The 21,553-nt window shown below is 33.8% G+C and overlaps 1 protein-coding gene across 1 annotated transcript in view; it reads right to left on the bottom strand.

Annotated features, from left to right (window-relative positions):
* Nucleotides 1-21,553, bottom strand: part of ENTREP2 (endosomal transmembrane epsin interactor 2) — a gene marked incomplete at both ends in the record, with an annotated part of 103,573 nt that overhangs the window by 36,681 nt on the left and 45,339 nt on the right. The window contains 3 exons of the mRNA XM_079540751.1: nucleotides 1,306-1,437; nucleotides 6,448-6,558; nucleotides 20,853-20,909. Coding sequence (XP_079396877.1) covers nucleotides 1,306-1,437; nucleotides 6,448-6,558; nucleotides 20,853-20,909 — 300 coding nt within the window. The remainder of the gene's footprint in view (nucleotides 1-1,305; nucleotides 1,438-6,447; nucleotides 6,559-20,852; nucleotides 20,910-21,553) is intronic.

Genomic DNA, 21,553 nt, shown 5'->3' with positions numbered 1-21,553 from the left:
GTACAGATTCATATTTTTTCCACCTACTAAACACTGAAGACTGCATTTCCTTCATATTAAAGAGAAAGTACCACAGCACTGAATAGAGTCCTGAATTCAGCATTCCAAGTCACAGTTAACATCACTGGTCAGATGTAGTGTTAAGTATTTTCTTCTTTGTCACTTACAAGATTCCTGCTGCTCAACAGGTTTTTGGTCCCATTTTTTCCCCATATCATCCTCATTAAAACATGATGTACAATTTTTTAGCTTTGGCACAAACCAGATTTTTAATTTCTATCTAATCCTTACCACTTAGTAGTCCTTTTTCTTGTCTATCTTTCTTAACACAGCTGAAGAATAACTGCTTATTACAGTTCCTTTTGCAAGACTTACACCTGTTTTGAACATTAAAATACTTCTTCAAATATAAACCTAATTTTGAGTTTCCAGGCCTCAATCTACAGCCTAATTCCTAAACTTCTTATTACATTGAGTTACACTACTTCATTCCATGCTATTCTAACTTTATTAAAATTTATGCTTAGAAATTGAGAGCCACAGATGCAGACTTAATTATGTCAATCATTAAACTAAACTTAAAATAAATCAACATCTGTAATTTAGGCTAGAGTTCTTTTCTCTTGATCAGTTCTTTCATAGATTACTGTTTTCCAAAACAATACAGTACCACTTCTTGCTACTTTGGTGACAATGAATGTATGTAATTACATTGGAAAAAAATTGAATACAATATTACTATTACTTGCTCTCCATTCTTTACCTGGGTCATTTCAACACAAAACATGGTATGATTTAAGCTTCTAATAACATTGGACAGTAGTTTATAAGCATGCACAGTCACAAAAACACTTGCCATTCTCTGTCAAAGTAACATAACTTAAAATACATTTTACTAATACTTAGTATTTCCTTGCAGTCTATCACATCACTGAACAACACCAACCAGTACTTCCCATCCCAATTTGCTTGAGCAACAACTAGAAAAGTGTCTGTCTTTGTTTCTTCCAGTATTAGCTATAAGCAAGCATGGCCTCTGGTTTAGTGAAATCTACAAAAACAGTTACATATGCAAATCAAAGATATTGAATGTATAACATGAAACCTGAAACAGAAAATATTAAGTATTAAATTCCACTGGATTAAGGTTTTTTGTTCTTTTTTTTTTTTCTCCTTGTTTTCAGGAGTAAGTATACAAACACTGATAATACCACCAACTACTTCTCCTTTCATCACACACTTTTATCTTACAACAAACTTACTACTTAAAATTGAAATTAACTGCTAACCCTTCTCATAACGCACCTTTAGGGTCAACCTCACAACATTACATTCCTGCAGAGGGTTCAGTTTCAGCATTTCTCCAAGGTTACTGCAACCTGACGTTTGATGCTGCATTTCACAGCAAACACAGACACCATCACTGTCAAATTTAATCTGAGGAGGGAAAAAAAAAGTCAGAGAAAATGCTAGTAAATAGAAGAACACTTTCCAACAACTTTATTTACACTTATTGTGACAGCAATGAACCAATTGTAAAATGCAAACCTTTATTTCATTGTTTATAATTCCCCTACAGCAGAATGTCAATCATTAGCTAACAAGAGCTATAAAAACAGGTGAAACACACAAGAAGGAGACAATACTAAAGAACAGTAACTGCTGAAAATGTTTGCTTTGCAGAGGCAGATGAAACCACAGTTCAGCTCAAATGAATATGCATGAAATCATATGCAATGGAGAAAGATTAAGAAAAAAGAAGAGAGTCATGGTCACAAATGTCACGTGTACTTACACATATGTACAAAAACAATTACAATACAAACTAAGACGTACTTCAGAAGAGAGAACAAAGCATTAAGAAAATGTGGAGAAAATAAGAATTAACATAACTCCATACTTTCACTTTGGAAAATATTTGTACACTGTTTTCCTGAATTTGGTTTGTTTTGAAGACATTAAGTATTCATTAAGCATTAGACTCTCATTAGATTCCTGTGCATGATTATAAAATAAATCTTGCTCAATGAAGAAAGCTGTTATAATGATTTTGGATTCCATATTTGAGAGGGAGAAAGGATTGCATCATCTTTCTTCCTCCTTCAAAAAAAATTTTAGGCCAAAATTTAACTCCAGAAAGGTTTTTAACTAGTCTGCTGCCATGAATTACCATTGCACTTATTTTCTCAATTTGATGTTTCTATGATTTCCTCATTCCCATTTTTACAGGTTATTTAAAGGACTGATAAATGGATACCTCCTACCTCTCCAGGTCACTTGTTACAATTCCATCTCAATTGTTAAGACTGAATAGTTCGTACTGAGAAAAAGAATTCATATCACACAGGAGTTGCTTGACCTACAAGTTTTAAGATGCCGGATCCCAGGTTTCTATAGTCCAATACTCAGTACTAAGTATGACACCCACAGGAAATTTACACAGCTCTCCGTGTGAAGAATAATAGATTCAAGGTACTATTCAGTCATCTTGGATCACTGCTGTATTCCTCTAAGTAAAGATGGAAGCAAAATAGTTGGCTGCTAAGAAATCTCAACTACCATGTTACTTATTCCTCTACAAGGGAAATGTATTCCAAATTTTCCAGACACTAATCCAGCAAAAAAAATCCCTAATGAAAAAGTGCATTTACTATTTTAACTCAAATGACTTTCTACAGTGTTGTCGATTTCCTGAACAAAGAAACTGAAATGATATAAGCCTTCCTTGCAGAAATACCTCATACAGCCATACGTGTAGAATCACCTCAACAGAAGTTTTCCTTACTGTATAAGACCTTGAAGAATATTAAAATTGTTAGTATATTTAAGTATGTAATGATTAAGACCATATGATTAATGATTAAGATAATGTGTGTGTGTGTGTGTATATATATATATATAATATATATATAAAATCTATATATATTTTATATATATATATAAAATCATTCCTGTCATCTTATTTAGTACGCTGTTTTCATGCTGGCAACAAGAACAGCAATTGAAAGAATAGAGTCCATTACAAATCTATAAAATTTTCCAGATGAGATGCAGATAACTTTTATGCTTTCCATACACAGTGATGAAGTTGTACTCAAAGAATAACATCTGTCTCAGTGGATTCCAATTCCTGAGAATCTAGATTGCTCTCTAGTCTGTGTAATTGCTAAAAAAGATTTATTTATTTTAATCTGAGCGTTAGAATTAGGCCATTTCTCACATGCTACATGGCAGCACTGGAAATGCTTCACTATACCAACTCACACAGACTGATGATACCCTCTTTCATAGTTTGCACACCTTCAAGAAGTTGTGCTGTTTATTTCTAACTAGCATACAGTTCATGAAGCTGCTTTAAAAGTTTTGGAGTCTTTTGCAGATTTTACACTTGCCAACTTTTAATACTCCATTTAAAAAGCAAAAGATCCAAATAAAACCCAACTATGGCTTATAATCAAACAACCTCAGCTTCTCCAGTCAACAGAAAATACAACGTGAAATGCCATTGGGGAGTTCTTGCTCTTGAACTCCTGTAGGAATGTTAGAAATGGTGTAAACTGTTAGATAGATAAATGCACAGAGGAAATTTGAAACCTGAACTTCCAATTTAGAGTTACATCAAAGACAGCAGTCAGTATGCTACAGCACACATGCTATATCAGCACCAGGCAGATCAATACACTCTTAAGCTGCACAAAAGTTATAACTTTGTGTGAAGTTTTGAACTTCAGACAAAGCTACCTACTAGAATGATTATTCCTGTGATCCATGGTGACACTGTTCAAGGAAAAATAGTCACTGACTCAAGGTGAGACACACTTGATATTTCTAAAAAGAAAATACCGATGCCAGGTCTACTTCTATCTCACATAATGAACTGGTGTCACATAAGAAAAGGCTGAAAACAGAAGTAGTTCCTTGGTTATAATCCAACATTTATGAAAGATTCTTGATACATTCTGAATTATGTTCCATAACTTCCTACTTCCAGATCTCTTGAGGTCTCCTTCCAACTCCTGCAAATCTGTGATTCTGTAACTCTCTCTTTAATTCAAATCTTAAACATTGTTAGAATTGTTTACGTGAAAGTAAACAAAGAACATCAGGATGTTCTAGAATATATAGCATATTCAGAAAACATTAAGATCAGAATGAAACAAAATTCCTTTTCAATATCAAACACATATTTTTGAAGAGCTTTCAACAATTTGCCCTACTATACACTTTTTCCTTTAAATATGTCTGTGAATTGACAAACCAACTCTTTTTTAAAGGGAAGCAGTAAAGAAGGCTGAATATGTCCTCACTTTTGTACATTCAGCAGTATAGCAGCTGATTCCATACAAAGGTTTGGATGGACCCCTTAAGACATTATTACATTATTTATAATATCCACTCACAATTTTTTTAGTTAATACTATAGTCATTAAATGTCAAAAACACTGAGTAGTTAAGAGCATTTCTAATCTGAAATCACATATATTAAAGAGAAATTCTACTAAAGAAATTAAAAGAGCAGCTTTTTTTTTTTGGTCAACGAATCAAAGAACAGTCCACTAAGCAAGAAAAACATAAGTAATTCCATCTACTTTCCAACATTTATGTTCTTTTCCTTAGGACTTTGCTGCTATTCCCATACATAAGATGTGACAAGATGGCATTCCATGAGAACACCAATGCCACGTATCAAACATTCTGTCCAGAAACAAATTCAATATACCCCTTACAGTGAACTGCCATAAACAAAATTGTTTGACTCTGCAGGTTAAAATGCAGTTCTTTTGAGAAGCTGCTTATTCTTCTACATGGCAAATACACAGCCATTTCATTATGCCCTCATGGGAAGTTGTAGTACAAATGCAATCCCTAAAAGTAATTAAAAACAGCCTTAGTATCAAAGCGGAGATGTCAAAAGAAAACAGTAAGACTCACTTTAAAGAGCTCCCAATAAAAGATACTTATGTTACTTAGCTTCAAAAAATACAATTCCAGAGTGCGGTATACATCCTGTAACCCCTCCAGGTACCATGAGTTGACCATTCTAGCTCTGCAGCACAATTCCAAATTCCCATAGCAATGAGAAACAAGAACTGCCACCAAGTTCCCCAAATAAAATAAAATAAATATAAATACACACACACACACACATATATATATATATATATATATATAGGGAAAATCCTCTCTGCCTCTCTCTGGGTTGCTGCTGGTTTTCCACACACTCAGACACACCTGGCTCCATCCATTTGGTTTTGTAAAGCCTGAACCCTAACCAGAGCTGGAAATCACATACACTGTAGAAAGTGTAGCTCATTTATGGAGTTGCAGACACACTCTTTTGAAAACAACACATGGGTGATAGGAACACAGAACAAAGGCTTAAAAGCTGACTAAATAAGTTACACTCAATGGCAAATTACACCCAAACGTTCTCCCATTCTGCATTTTTCATGTCTATTTCAAAAATATTTGTTGACATTTTCTTATTTTAATTTTGTTTTATTATATACTCGCATTCAAATAGATGCTTGAAGGGATTTACTGGGCAAAAAACAGAAGAAGAAAACAATGCCTGAAAGATAAAGAAGCATCTTGTAGATTCACCTGCTAACATTAGAGATGAAAATCACTTTTCTCTTTATAATTCCAGTCAACGTTTTGGTGTGTGCCCAAAGGATAAGGCCAATACAAGCATAACCCTAATATTTAATCAATATTGTGCATACTCATGTAGTTTAGATAATTTGATTGGATTTCAGTCAGATTACATTAAAAAGAACACTGATGCGTGTCCACAAACATTCTCTAGCTCATTCATCATTCTTACAATCTAATGTCATTTGTCTTCCAAATTCGTAGGAAAAATGATCATTGTTTTGATATTTACTTTAAATTAGAGATTTCAGGCAGGCCATGTGTGTTTCCTCATGAGATAAAAACACTGTGTTTAGGTATATTGCACCTTTTAACAATACAAAGCATGTCATATTATGGCAACTTTTAATTATTATTCTGTATTTTATTTAACATACATTTGCTTTGGAAATTATAAAGTTACTACTTCTCGTAGATAAAAAAACGTACACATACTAAAACATCACTATCAATATGTCTAGGCAATATATTAGCTATAGAAGGAGACACTGGATGAAACTGTGATACTTCTAACATTAAATGGCAACCATTGCATTGGTTTGAAGGGGTCTGTATTTCACTTATTCTGCCTACAACAGAAGCAAGTCTTTTAAGGTGGGAGAATATTCTAACTATGCTAGCTCTTAAATTCTCAAATTTTTCTCAATGTGACCTGTCACATAGTAAAGGCTAACAGCAGCTCTACAGAACACGTACTGTTTGAAAATTAAAGCAACGTGCGTACAAAATGCAAACAAATGGAAAATAATATATATTGTCCTTTTTAGAACAAGTTTGTTTTTCATTACTCACCAACTGACATCCTTCCAGAGACTTTACTAGCTGAGCATTCTGACAAGAAAGAATGGAACCAGCTAAATTCAGCATTACACACACTGCAGAGAGCAGCATGAAAAAGGTTATCTGGAAAACAAAAAACAAAAACAAGCACACTATTGATTATTCACTGCAGGAGGCAAACAGGAGAAAATAATCATGTAGATGTTCAAGAACTTCCTTCCTACCATGCAATTAGATGGATGTTAAACGGACTTTATACATTTTTAAGGACAACATAGAATATTCATCAATCTTAAACTGAATCTCACATAATAAACAGCAAAAGTGAAACCAGAGTTGCCTATCACTTACTTTTGTCCAGGCATTTCAAAATTCCCCATTTGTCTTCCATATTGGTCAAATATTCTGAAAATTTATGGTTTTATTAATCAACATCATTTACAAGAAGTGTTTTTATAATCAAAAAGCAGTCTTTAAACAATTCAGACTCCTTTCTGATGAGGACATAAGCATCTTAAAGAGGAAAAGTATTGATGAACAGCACGCATAATGAGTTTGTGTAAGTTAGAAAAGGAAAATGAATAAGATTTCTGATAAATAATTTACTTGATTTTTAAACAGCTACAATTTAAACAACACAATATCAGCTACTCACCGTATTAATGACTCCTTCACCCTCTTTTCAAAATACATGAAAACAATCATTTACTTGATTACACCAGCTTAACTATCATTTTACAGCTGTAAACATAAAAAATGCTGGGCCAGTATAAGCAGACAAATTTCAGTATGTGGAGAATTCAACGTGTAGGGAAATTGAAAGGTACAAGCAGGAAGAGAACAAAAACATGTACTCAATGCTCTCTGGAGATAAATATAGGCTATGCTGTATCTCCTAGAAGTATTCAGTTAATATCTAGGGTCTTTCTTTTTGTTTTCTGAATAATTCAGCCTATTTATTCAAATATGCGGGGAACTTCTTCCAGCCCTTTTACTGCAAACTGCTTTGAACAGTTCTATGGATCTTTAGAGAAAATTCCCTGTTTTTATTATTATTTTTTACATTGCCGGTACTTCAAATGCTAGCCTTGTATTACAAACTGTCCTGAAAAAGAAATTCCACACTACTGGTCACATTATATTCCTCTTATGAACTACACACAGGTTCCTAAGAATTCATATCTTCAGAGAAATGCAGTGGACATCAAAACTTGTTTGGAAAGGAGGGGGGAGAGGTGGGGAGAGGAGCCATCAGTCACCTTTGCTCTCAGTAGATTTCAGACGAAGTTCTTACATTTCACCCATCTCCAAAGTAATAAAAAGTTGAATATCCTGTAACTTTATACTGACTGACTTGAACAGGTTTGTAAGTGAAGAAGACATGGTGTGAGGCTAAGCAATACATTCTTTACCTTTCCAGCCACAATATATAAGGCCAAATGTGATGAAATGGTTCAGCTGAAAAGTGCATCTGTACCTCAGTAAGTCTGCAGATGAAACCACATTGGGAAGAAGTATTTACAGTGGTGCAAAACAGACCTAATCATGCTTTCCTAACATGCTACTATTTAATTTGGGCTTCACTGATAAGGAAATTACTATTGCAATGCTTATGTTTGTCCTGTTTGCTTCTGTATTGCTAATGCAGCAGCTTTGCAAATACAGAAAAATGGAGAGAGAATTTGTAAGATAACTCTTCCAGATTCATTATGCTTTCCTTCATAACCCATTTATTTCTGGAAGGATCATGGTATTTCTAAATATTCATTCTTGAACATCAGGTTACTAACAGAGGAACCCAAAATGGATCATGCAGTGTATCTGCATAAATATAGGCTTTTTTTTAGCAAGTGGTTGTCAATGAACATACTGCTTAAGTATAAGATGAAGATAACAAAGATGCCCACATTTAACTAAAAACAAATCAATGTATAAATTAAACTCAATTTACCAAAAAATTGTCGTAACATTCTGTCTTTCAAATAAGTGAAAAAATAGATAGTGAACACAGTGACATGCTGTTTATGCTTCACTGCAGCATAGAGCGTTCAAAGTATTCAGTTCATTTAAAAAATGTGAGAAATATCTAACAGCATCACACAGAACACGTTTGATTGACTTTTGTAACATTTTAAAAGGAAAAGACACAGGACAGAGTTCTAACACATCAACAGTAAAACCAATATTTGATCAAACTAAAACCCATTTAAGAAGCTGCCTCTGTCAGCAAAACATAGATTCATAATAAATAACATACTCCTTGAGTGAGAAGATAACACATCTTAGTTCTCTTTTCAAACCCCCTAATCTATATCTCTCTTCACAAACTGAAGTCCACACAAAGATGTCATCTTTAACAGTCTAGATATGAAGGGTCAAGTCAGTCTGCTCTTCCTCGCTCCTTTTCATTTTGTTTCTTCAATCTGCCAGACTTCTATGTGATTCTAGAGAACACATCCATTAAACTATAATATATGCATTTGGCATATACTTCATTGGTAAACAACTACAATTACTAGATAGGATGAGCCCAAACAGAAAAAATAAGATTTAACTAACACAGGTACTATGATAAGCCTTAATTATCTTTGCATTATCAACCTGATGAAAAATATTTTGCAAAATACCAAGGGGGGCTGTAAGACAGGCATTAACTCAAGAATGCAATTAAAAATTCGGCGTGGAATTATCCCATTTAATAATTCCAATAAGTGGCTTTAATTAAATTATACATTTCTTAAAAGAGCTTCAAATAAAAATATACCCAGTGTATCAAGAATGGGTTTCAAACATTGCAGACCCAACATGTACACTTAATTAAATATCACAGTGCACTCATTTGCACAGAATGCAAAATGTGAGTTCCTCACTCTGCCTTTTCAAGGGACAGCTTATGAAGCATTAAGACCGTAATACTTTCCATGTTGAAAGAAAAATATATTTTAACCCTAACACTAATGGGTCATGTTAATTTTCCATTCCTATCTTCAAAATAAACAAATTGTAAACAAATCTCAATTTACAAATAAATAGTAACAAAAACCATTAGGATTAAGAGAGCTCAACTACAGTGAAAATGTTCAAAAATAGAGCATACTTAGCACTTATTTTTTTCTATTCTGATACTTCCTATTCCTTTTTCATGTTTCTAATAGGAAACCACTTTTGATAACAGATTAAAAATTATATAGTTATTTTGAATATTTATCCACTTGAGTATTCTAAGAAATGGGTAAAGAACTTCCCATCCACACAGCAGTAGAGTTGTCTGCAATGCTCTCATCTTTCTTAATAGACAAGTCCAAGAATGTACATTAATTTCAAAATGCAAGTAGCTACACACACATTATTTTAGAACCTGCACGTGCCATTAAAACTACATTTATCACTGACAGCATTCTGCCTTATGTTTTCTGTTCGCTTTGCTCTGAACATTAAACTAGGAAAAACTAATATGAAAGACAGCTGTAATTCCCCAAACAATTACTTGACACTAATACACAACTTAAGTCAGCATCAAAATGGCTGTCAATCACACTGCAAGAAAACAAACTTTGAACATTACATTATGCTTCAGAACAGTATTCAACACTCAGAGCACTCTTCTTCAATGATACTATAAATATAAGTAGCATGTTACATTTCTTATATTTTGTATAATGATTAATAAGTATTTGTCATTAGATGAGATGGAAAAGAATATATGACATTTGAAGAAATGTATTACACGCTTTAAGCTTATTTAATCATGATACAACCTCATAAACAATGATACAACTCTGATTCAGGATAGATCTCTGAAGGCTTTACTGACTAGTGAAATATAGACAAGAAAATGGTTAAATCAGCTTCCTTACGATGGGTTCCACGATTGAAGTATGTGACGTCTCAAGAATCACTTTGTTTCTTCTAAAATTTGCCATTTTTGTGCAAAGAAAAGTTACAAACTACTATTTCTTAATGACCTTTTCAAGGCCTGCAATGTCATCTGTAAAATGGGAGCTGTCTTAATCAAGACAAAGAGTCATCATTCCTATCACCCTTCTCTTAGCTTTTCAATGAGGTAATTGGAATTACACTCAGCATTCAATATGTGGATTTAAACTGTGACACATATATTATGACTTGTTCTGTATTTCTTTTCTAAGAACCCCTAGAATTTTATATGTATTACTGGAAGGCAAATACTGAACTTGGTAGTTTTGGAAAACTACTCACAAACTCTACCTGACTGTAAATTCATACCTCACCTTATTTCAGACTATTTTTCCTTAGTTGTAATCCTTAGTCATAATCCTAATAATGAGTATAATGCATTATTATGTTACCTTGATTAACTGATAATAGTCTTTATTTGTACTCTCTTCAAATGGTCCCTCTGTAAGCTTTGCAGAAATAAAAAAATGTATCAACATGTAATTCTACGAATACAAATCACTTCCCATTAAATCAAGTTGTATTTGTTTCACTTTATTATTAATATTACAATTATTTATTTTATCTTAATAAACTAATTCTATTTAAAAACAAAATCCAAAGACTGAAGACTGCGATGGGCACTGTTTCTTTTCTTTGGCATGGTGCAACGTGCAGTACCTGCATGGAGCCTGAAGGGAGGCACAGTGAGCATCCTCTCAGTGAGGAGCTTCAGGCTTGCTCAGGGCAGGGAGGATTCCTGAGACCCGAAGATGTGGGCAGGAGGTTCTCAGCACAGAGCAGAGCTCAGGGAGCAGGCAGCAGTAGCCAGGGTGGACAGAACCACACCAGTGACACGAGAGTGGAAATGGAGTGACATGCTTTCACTTGGGAAATAACTGAGGCAAGCAAACTAGCAAGGACTCACCACAAAACTACCTGGATTCCAAGAAGAATCGGATTAAAACCCTTCAATAATTTCTACCCTGTCTTATGTAGTTCCATTATAAAAAGGTAACTATCAAAATTCATATCCTGAAAAAATCTGGCTCTAAAGCATATGGTTTTTTTCCCTACCCAATCCACAATAAAAGAATGCCCAAACAGACCTGAGTCGAAACTGTGACCAACATGAGATCCTACCATGAGCCAAACTAAAGTGCCTATTGAGCCAAGTATAAAGAAACATAATAAAGTAATAACAGTGAGAAGCTAAAACTAGGCAGATTCAGATCCTAGTTTTTTTCTAAGATTTATTACAGTTATTGAAATACTGTATCTATTAGCATGGTGGAATGTTCATCACAAAGGCAACAGAAAATTACATTTTTTGAATTATTTTGGTCTGTTTGCCATGATTCCAGAAGTAGTTTTGGTGCTCATGGTTGAGGCTCTTTGGGCTCAGTCATATTACACGATCCTACAGATCCCATCTGACCTTATTTATTCAGCTATGAAATGCACAACACAAAAATATCAGAAGAAAAAGCTAAAGGTTGATTTAATTACAATTTATGTAATTAAATATATAACCCACAGATCATTCTAAAGTGAACCCAATTATAAAACTTACTGCACAGGAAAGGTAATCACAGTAACACTGTTGTCTAATGGTTTCCAAGTGCACAAGAAGCAAAATTTAGCTTCCTGTTATTTCCTTCATAATAAAGACTCTTTTATTTCATGATTCGATATATCGTTTTCAAAATTATTTCTCAATATTTGCCAAGAGGTGACTGATAATGAAAAAGCATTGGCATTTCAAATCTGTTTAATTGAGCATTCCATGTCCTTTGCCCAAATTAAAATAAAGGTCTTAACAATATTCTCTATCAGTCTCTAGTAATGATCTGTATTAAACAGGCAGGAATATTCTCTGCTCTGCAACATAGCATGTTAAAGATTTAATGCTTCTAACTGAAGAAACACAAATTATGTTGTTTTATCCTGAAGTATATATAACCATTACATTCCAAACAGTACTAAATTGAATTAAATTGCCCACAGATATAATTCCTTTTGACTAGGTCTAATGAGGCTATCTGACTTCAGAGAAAGCTGAAATCTTGTTATAATTATTAAATTACACTCAACTGTTTAAATTTTCAAAAGTAAATACTTCAGGTAAAGACTTCCAAAATTAAAATTTGGAATTCACAATTGTACCTGACCCTGTTAAAGGCCCTACTGACTTGCTTCCATCCGCACAAACTTTTAGTTCAATTAATTTATTAATTGTTGCTGGACAGTATTTTCATTGTTTTTTTGTTTCTGTGAAAAAATATATGCTACTAACAAAAAAATACGTTATTTGAGTTTATAACAAATGCTACTGTCATTAATTTCTAAGAAAAAGGTATGGCTTCCACTACTGAGGCTTTGGCCAAGAGTCAGTACAGCTCATTTTCAAACTAATCATCAGAAAGCTGCCACCAAGAGCATGGTGCATGAATAGAACAAGGTACTGTGTAGTTCCAGCAGGATTTGCAAGATGAAAAACAAAATGCACTTAAGAATCAGAACAAGTAGTTCAGTTTCCTCCTGTGGCATTCTTTAGTAATATATAACAATAAAGGCAGGGATCCAATAGCTGCTTCTAAAGCTTCTGAAGAACTCCAGAGTCAAAAATTTGACCTTGTCTCTGCATACACAGGGACAGATAAAGGGAAATACCTGATAGTATCAAAACTAATCTCCTCTGATATCTTATAATGAGAGTCTACCATTCAATATCCCAAAGAAATTCTCTATCAGTAAAGGCAATTTAGATAGGTAGATATTTTGATGGCAATACAAATTTTTTCCACACATGATCAGGCTAAAGGACTGCAACATAAGTGAGTTTAGCACTGTAACATTCTACATGTTAACACTATGTGTTATTTTTGTGATGCTATATTACAGAGGTAATGATTTACAGTTGATTTTAATATTTTTTGGAAACTGTACCAGTAGGCCTTATTTAGTAATAAAGTTCTAGTGCTCTCAGCTCCTAAAGTGATTAAACAAATTTGACAAAGCTAGATAATTCAGTATCTACTCATTTTTTGCTGTTTTCATTTTAACATTCACACATTTCTGAAGCTGATGTTTTCATTGGAAAATGAAAAAGTTAGTCCAAACAGATAATTTCGACAGTTGCTCTGCTGATTCTATCATCTCCCTACCATTATTCACAGTGTGACAAACATCTGCATGTAGATTTGTAGTAATTTATTTTAGTATCTAGAAAACTTTTTTGGCATGTTTCAAACCCTCACAATAACCTGCTCCTTTTGTCACCCTCTCTCCCCAGCTCAGTGAGCTGCAGAATTAAGTTGCAGGTTTCACGTGTGCTTGCCTCTACATGTATCCCCTATGATCAAAATAACTTCCAACATTATTTTTAATAGAATTAGGACCATATCAGCCAGACACAAAACTTGCAACTACTTCAGACATATCTCTTTTCAATATATTATCTGACAAAGAAAATAATTGCATTAATTACATTCTTTAAATAACCTAATAAAATAGGTAATCTCAAACATTTTCCATGACAATAGAAGAACACACTTCAATTAGAAAATAACTTTTTCTACATTAGTTTTGTTTATAACAAAATGCTATACGTAAATGAAAGAGCCAGCTGGATCACTAATCTGAAATTAATACATTAAAAAGAATGCATTTATATTGCAGTAATTTTTCAGTAAATTTACATGAGAGTGAACTTATGGTTCCAGGTCTGCATTAATGGGTTCTTCCATATATACAGTATGTTACTTTTGCAACTGTCACACTGCTGCAACAATTCACCTTCAGAACAAACAGAAGTCCCAACAAAATGTTGCACTGTCTAAATTAACCTTCTATAACATCTGCAGCAGAATGCCCAGAGGAAATAAAAGCTCATACTGTCTTGCTGACAAGGACAGGCATCAAAAGGCTGTGCAAGCAGCCCCTCCTGACAGCAGTGTAATTAGAGAGAAGCAGGTTGCGAAGTTCAAATACACAGATATTTTGCATCTGTCTTCTCCAAAATATTAATAGCAATTACTTATTCATGTGTAATTATCCTCATTGACAAAAGTTACGTGGTATCAGCAAAGGCTAACACACCACAATGCTTCTACTTTCTCCGCTGGGGAAGAAGGCCTATGTGCATTTCTCTACCCAGCATGACTTAAGTTTCTGCTCCTCCATTCCATGCAAGTAGAAATTTATCAGGGCAGCGAGAACAACAAAAGGAGGACAACATCTAGGCTGCTCCCTGCTGCTTTGTATCTCTAAACCTTTGGCCACTTCAGTATTAGAAAAATGATACAATTTCTTCTTTATTATTGTACCCACAAGGAGAATTTCAGCAGAAAGTAAGCAGCAAGTCCTTGCTGTTTTCTATACCAACTGAACAAGTACCAGAGAAAAGCAGATCTCTTGCCACAGAGCCAATCTTTTGGTTTTCCAATCAAATACAAGTAGTGATTTTGTATTGTGCTGCTTAGGAAAGAAGGGAAGGAGAAAAGCAGTAACTTTATATTTATCTCTATAATTATAAATCCACTCAAAAACACATATATGCTGTCACATTGCTGTTCTACTGCAAACTACAGGTCTCCTCAAACAGAATAAAGCTACTGAAGTATTGTAATGGGCTGAATTTGCATTAAGAATGTCAGCCTAAATCTAATCTGTTCTCATAATTCATCCTCAACTCAACTGGAAGCAAAAAAAATGTGAACATGCTCTTTTTTTAATTACATTGTTCTACAAGAATAAATATGAAAATAGTATTAATGAACAGTTTAGTCTGATGATCAGCTGAAAAGAGATCAAAATATGCCAAAAGACTACTGCTTTTTCCCCCTTAATCAGCCTTCTAGTATTACAGTGCTATGTAAATCAGCAAAGAAAAAGATGTGTAAAACCACAAGTAAAAGCTCTAAGGGACTACACCAGATCTTCTGACTGTACTGCTCACATCCATCCCTCTGTCATACACAAACCATAAATTACAGAAGCTTAGAGACTTAGCTTTTCCATGAGCCTCATTATAATATACTACTGCAGCATCTCAAAGGTAGAAGTCAATTTGTGCTGCGCTGCCTACAAGCATACAGGGAGAAAAGGCTCTGGCATACTGTGAAAGTACCATTTTCATTGCTTACTCTCTCTGGACAGAAAACATACTTATTAACATGTAATTTTGTAAAATGACCACGTCATATTTCAGCCTTCTAACATGACAATACCTACATCCTGTCTACGGTTAAACAAACGCTGCTTATCTTCAGAAATGCATTTTATCACAATTGTGTCTAAAAGATACAACTATAAAGGTATAATGGACTCCAAGGATTTAGAAGTAGTTAATTCCTTCTCTCCTTATGACCACATGGTAAGAAGCTATGTTTGGTAGAATTAAGAACAGGAAAGGGACTAAAATATCTATAGTGTGGAAAAACTACTCAAGCCTGAGGAGAAAGTTATTTAAGAAGCAAAGGTAAATATTGTGACATTTCTAGTATATAAACAAAAAGTGACCAATTAGGGAGACCACAAAGGCCTAAAAAATGAAAACAGAGATATATCCCTAAAAATAAAATAAATTTGCTCCTCTGGTGCTTACAGAGGAAGTGAGGCAGATGTCAGAAGCAGAGATTAATTTCCCAAGGAGAAGGAAATAAGGCTCATGCCAAGAAAGAATTGAAGAAATTAGAAATGTGCAAAAGCTGCCAAAAAGTCCAGGACCAGATGGGCTGCAGCCTACATATCTGAAAGAAAGAGCAAATGAGATGGAAGAACCATTAGCAGATATATTTAGAAAACGTGTGAGAACAGGGGAATTACTGATGGACTGAAGAAGAGGCAAATGTAACACCCATACCATACCCTTCACTTAAGTAGCAGCAATGACTCTGGAACTGTGACAGTTCCCTACTGCCAAGGTATTGTGCTAGCATTAACTGCTGACATGGCAGAAGGGGCTGCTGCTTAAGTCTCTGCTGTAACAGAGACATGCTTGTCCAGAAGAGTTAAGCATTAGTCCCAGCAGGCTTTGTCTGCTCTTCAGGAAAAGCTTTCTTAGGGTGTTTTAAAATTCTAACAATGCTCAAAAGAGCAGTCTTTATTATTTCATATTACTTTGAATAGTGAAGTATCCATTTCTCTGTTTTTATGGGTAATTTACTGAAATACAACAGTCAACCAGGTCAGAGAAAGATTTACTACTCCAGCAATTCATATATATGTTCAGCCATACTAAAACAAGCCTTGAAAGCTAGCTCTGCAACTAACTTTGAAATTTAACAGTGAAATGACAAAAATAAAATAAAATGCCAACACATATGAATGTTCATAAGCAAATCACAGCAGTAGTAATTAATCTAGATCTCAAAATATTAATTCCAAGTAAAACAACATACATGCTATGGGAAGAGAAGCAGAAGGTAGTGGCAAAAACTTGACCTGTAAGAGAAGTATTTAATTTCTAAAAAAATTCTTTAGTGATGTTAAAGGAAATAATCAGTAATTAAACAATTAAAGAAGAAGCGGTGACAAACTCTAGAAAACTGAATGACTTCTCTTGGAGTCCTGATACATAAATATAGCTCAGCATATACAGAATGTTGCAGTGTAATTCAGATTGGCATACAAAATGAATTTTGGAAGCAATAACTTCACTAGATGGCAGATTTTTTTTATTCAGCTATAATTTATAAATAGGAATTCTCCCCAGTCTGGACTTACATTCCTTCCTTTTTATAAATAACCATTTTTTTACCACAAAAATCTTTCATTCATTGTTTATACTCCGCCAAATTCTAATCTAAACATTTCTCTGATACCTCTCTTCATACACATGATACTAGCTGATAAGAAAAACTACTCAAAAAATAACAAGTTAATTCACATTCACTTTCTTTAGTTGCAGCATAAGAAACTAACTTCAGTTCAGTTTCTTCAACTGTTCTGCAGGTGAACTCTTGTTCATGCATCAGCCTACTGGAATCTGGTACGGGAATGGAAATGTTATACCAGAGGACAAAATCTAAACCACTACCATCACTTATCAGAGCCAACATACAAAGTGTGCACCTAGCAATGGAGAAACAGAAGAGTTAAAAATATTGGTAGAAATTTGAAGAATTTTTCTTTGGTCAAATCTTTTAAGAGATTTGAATGCTAAGAAATTTGGTGCAAAGAAATTCAATTATTTTAAAAGCAAGAGGCGACTCCTGTTATCGTAATTGCAAGCACTTGGCAGCCATTAAGCTCCAAGAGAAAATAATCTCCAAAAAGTTTTTAAAATCTGAATCTATGTCAAGTACTCCTCTAACAGAAGTGTAACAATTGAAGTAACTCAAACTAATCAGACTCACAAGTTCAACGTTGTTATCTGAAACAGTTTATTTCCTATTAGTTATGACTTTTTCCTCTTTTAATGGTAATTGACACTCACTGTAGTGTACAAAATACTTTTTGTATTTGAGAACACAGCATTAACAACTGTTATACAGTAACGGTAGGCTCAGACAAAATCCTAGTAGTCTACCAAAAGAAAACAATATTAATAGGTTGTGGTAAAACTTAGACAATTTTTAAGGCACATAGCTTGTCAAAGAGGTTAACTCACTGATCTGGATACCCTGACAAATTCTTATGGGAAAAAAATGCAGAAGGACATGTGAAACGCTGCTACATTACATATGCACATTTTGTCAAAGGCAATATTTACCACATGAACCCTTATTAACATACCATCTCACTGTTTTAATAACATAGATTTGAATCTAGTATTGCTTTGTCCTAATACATTAATTGAAGCTCTGTTAGCATCAGCATATGAAGTATAAATTAATTTTCATTACTAAGTGAACTACACGAATCTCACAGAATATATGATGTAGCTGAAAATTGTCTTTCAGACAAAGGACAACCAGCAATTTGCAATATCCTTTTCTTGCCGCACAGACAACTGGTTAAAAAGAATTCTCTGCCATGTCACCTTAGGCAAGTCAGAGTTAAGTTCCACGTAAAGACGCACGCAGACCACTACTGACTACAGACTAAGTGCTTCTAATTTCACTATTATTTTTTAAAATACATTAATACACTTTTGAAAATGGAAGCATGTTTCATGAATATCTATTAATTCTAACCATAGTCCAGTTTTCAATGTATCTGCTAAGCAATAATTCACTTCTTTCAGCCATTTAAGATTTCACACTCTCATCTCCGGCATGATCACTACCTTTCTTTAGAACTGCATATTCATCAAAATGTCTGTGACTCAATGGATCTTCTATTTAAATTATCAAGCCAAATTCTAACACTGTCTAAACGAGAGACACTTGTAACAGTGGCATAGAAGCAGTACTAGATATCTGTATTTGTTTACACATAATGAATACCAGAGTCTCTCCAAGACTAAGTATGAGTAAAAGAAAAATATGTCAAGTACTTTAATGTCTATTACATCAATCTTTGTAAGATTTTTCCAATTAGATATTATGGCACTATTATATTCAGAAATATTAACACTTTTTCATAAATATATATACATATTGAGATATTAAGGTAGATTGATGGGAACACTAATCATGCTATCACAAGAAATATATTTTGAAAAAGAAGAATAATACAGAAAAGAATGAAGTTTATGTTCAGCAACAATCCATTTCAAGAAATATTTATCTAGAAAGGTACAATGAAAAGCAGCATAATGTATAGGTAACAGGTTATTAGAATTAAGTTAAAACCGTAAGTCTCCATACTTGTCTGAGAGAAAGTGGCAGCTAGGAACTGAAAAACATTTGCTGAAATATTGCAAGACTCTTATTCTCTTTTAAATACAGTCTTAAACCGTACTATAGTCAAAGGCAGGCAAGCAATAATGAATCAGTGTGCAAAGCAGAAAATACAAAAAGTGAAAAATGAAAGTCCTGTAATTTTTCTTGGCGTGGAATGGAAATCTATTTTGCAATCCTAAATTACACTCCAATCATACTGAGAGTTTTTCAATTTATAAATGCATACTGCAAGTTCTTCTAAGTTTATTTCTGCATGAATTATGTGTTAAAGCATTAAAATGAAGACTTCAATCACATACAACCACCACTCAGGTTATCAGAGTAACGCAATGACATTCCTACTACAATAATGCTTACATATAGAAACGTCTGTTAACATGATACTTGCGAAGAAAGTCAACACAGGAAAATTAATGTGGTAAAAGACATTAAAATACATTTTAAGAAGCATTAACCCTTAGTAGTGGGATCAAGAGTCATCCACAGACAAATCTTATGTACACATACAATAAGAAAATACAATTCCAGTTGAAATGGTATTTTATATTTATATATTTCTAGAAGTAGGAGTGAGCAGCAAATCAAACAGTAAATGTCTCTTCATGAGTTAAATTCATTAACTTATGAGTTAACATTTAACATCAAATTATTCAGTTCATTTTAATTGGTATTTCACTGTAAGACTTTACAAACATGTGAATTACTTCGAGTGGCAATCAATTATAGGTCTACTAATAACAATATTAGTTAATTTTTATCAGAACATACACTACTCATCAAAAATTAACCAAGACTTTACCATATTTTATTTCTTCCAAGTGTTCCAATTTCTGTAACACACGTATACTAGAAAAACACAACATACCACAGTATTCAGTACTGTGATTCAGTACAGCTATCGCTGACGCACTCTGGATTTTTACCACTGCATTGCATTCTAAAATCACATGTGCCAAACACCTTGTTTTATTCATTCTTAGCAAATAAATAGTTTTCCCAAATTAATCTTCCTATCCCCTTAAGGAACATGCCACTTAGAGGGAATCTGTATTTGAGGAGAAATTTAACTGACAAATAGAAACAATTAATTACTTTGCTCAGATTGCTGCCTGCTTTAGATAAGGAAAGACTACCAAATATTTCTCAAACCTAACAATACTGAGTTCTTACTCAATTATTTCCTAAATTATATTGCAAAATCAGTATCATTCCATACATTTTAGATGCATCTTCATCCAAACTCAATGTGGTACATAAGAATAATTGAAACTACGCATTCTTTTTACAGAATAAAATAAAGATCATAATTAATAAATATTATTTAAAAAGTGGGAAAACATTTCCAAAAACAAAACTATTTTAAAACCTTCTTTCCTTCATTTATAGTAGTTTGGAAGCATACATAATGTTACATTACACTAGTAAATACACAGACTGCAGTACTATACAGGAATTCAATCCAGTTTACCAGTCTGGTACTCATCATCAACCAAAAGTACAATGGGATGCCACAAGGTCCACAGTAGGCCACTGAAGCCCTTACTTAAAGCCCATTTGTAACATTTCAAAGTAGCAAGGTATCAAAACCAAATCTTGATAGGCACAGGTGAATATAAAGACAAAACTTTTAGGAGTTACTTATGCAGAATCCTTTGCTCAGCTTACACAAGTCTGTATAACACAACTGACCGCAGTCCCACCATCACTCACCACAAGTGAAAGGGGCCTCTTCCATGAAACAACACCAATCAATCCTGACAGCAGCACCTGCAACAGAGAGAGCAGAGTTACCAAAGACATGGGTTTTACAACAGTATTGTTAGAAATGATTATATTAGTACGTGCTAAGGTAAATTTCAGTCATGACATGTTCCTAGAGTGTTGGAAACAATCTGCTGAAAAGATAATGTTTTCATTTTATTCTGCATAAGACTTAAACAGAAGTACTGTTAATCTATTTTTCAATCCAACCGCAAATCCAATTAGTTCTGATAGAATACAATAGGTCTTCAAACAAGTTCTCCCCAAGTCCCAGATGTTATCAACAATAACAGAGGAAAAATGTTTAGGGTAAGTTTTCACGTGATCTCTCAGCATCCACAAAAATCAGCTCAGAGAAACACACAAGAAGGGGAGTCAAGATGTGGCAATCATTAACTCTGTTAGTATTTCAACACAGCTACAGCAAACACAGAATGAGTAAAACACAACGGAGTGGAGGAAGAGAAAAGAACATCAGGAATTTTTTCCATTAGGACATTTAATTAAAATAAAATCCAGGGAATACGTTTATTTCATGGTTCTGCAGTATCATTTACCCTGTCTGACTAACAGTAACTCTTATACTTAGCTAAGCTGATACAATCATTATGAAATCTTTCTGTAAACGCTTAGAGTAAGCAATAGTATCA

The sequence above is a fragment of the Tetrao urogallus genome (assembly GCF_951394365.1).
Source record: "Tetrao urogallus genome assembly, chromosome: 11".
NCBI lineage: Eukaryota > Metazoa > Chordata > Aves > Galliformes > Phasianidae > Tetrao > Tetrao urogallus.
The sequence above is the reverse complement of the archived record's forward strand: the minus strand, read 5'-3'. Positions and strand labels throughout refer to the sequence as shown.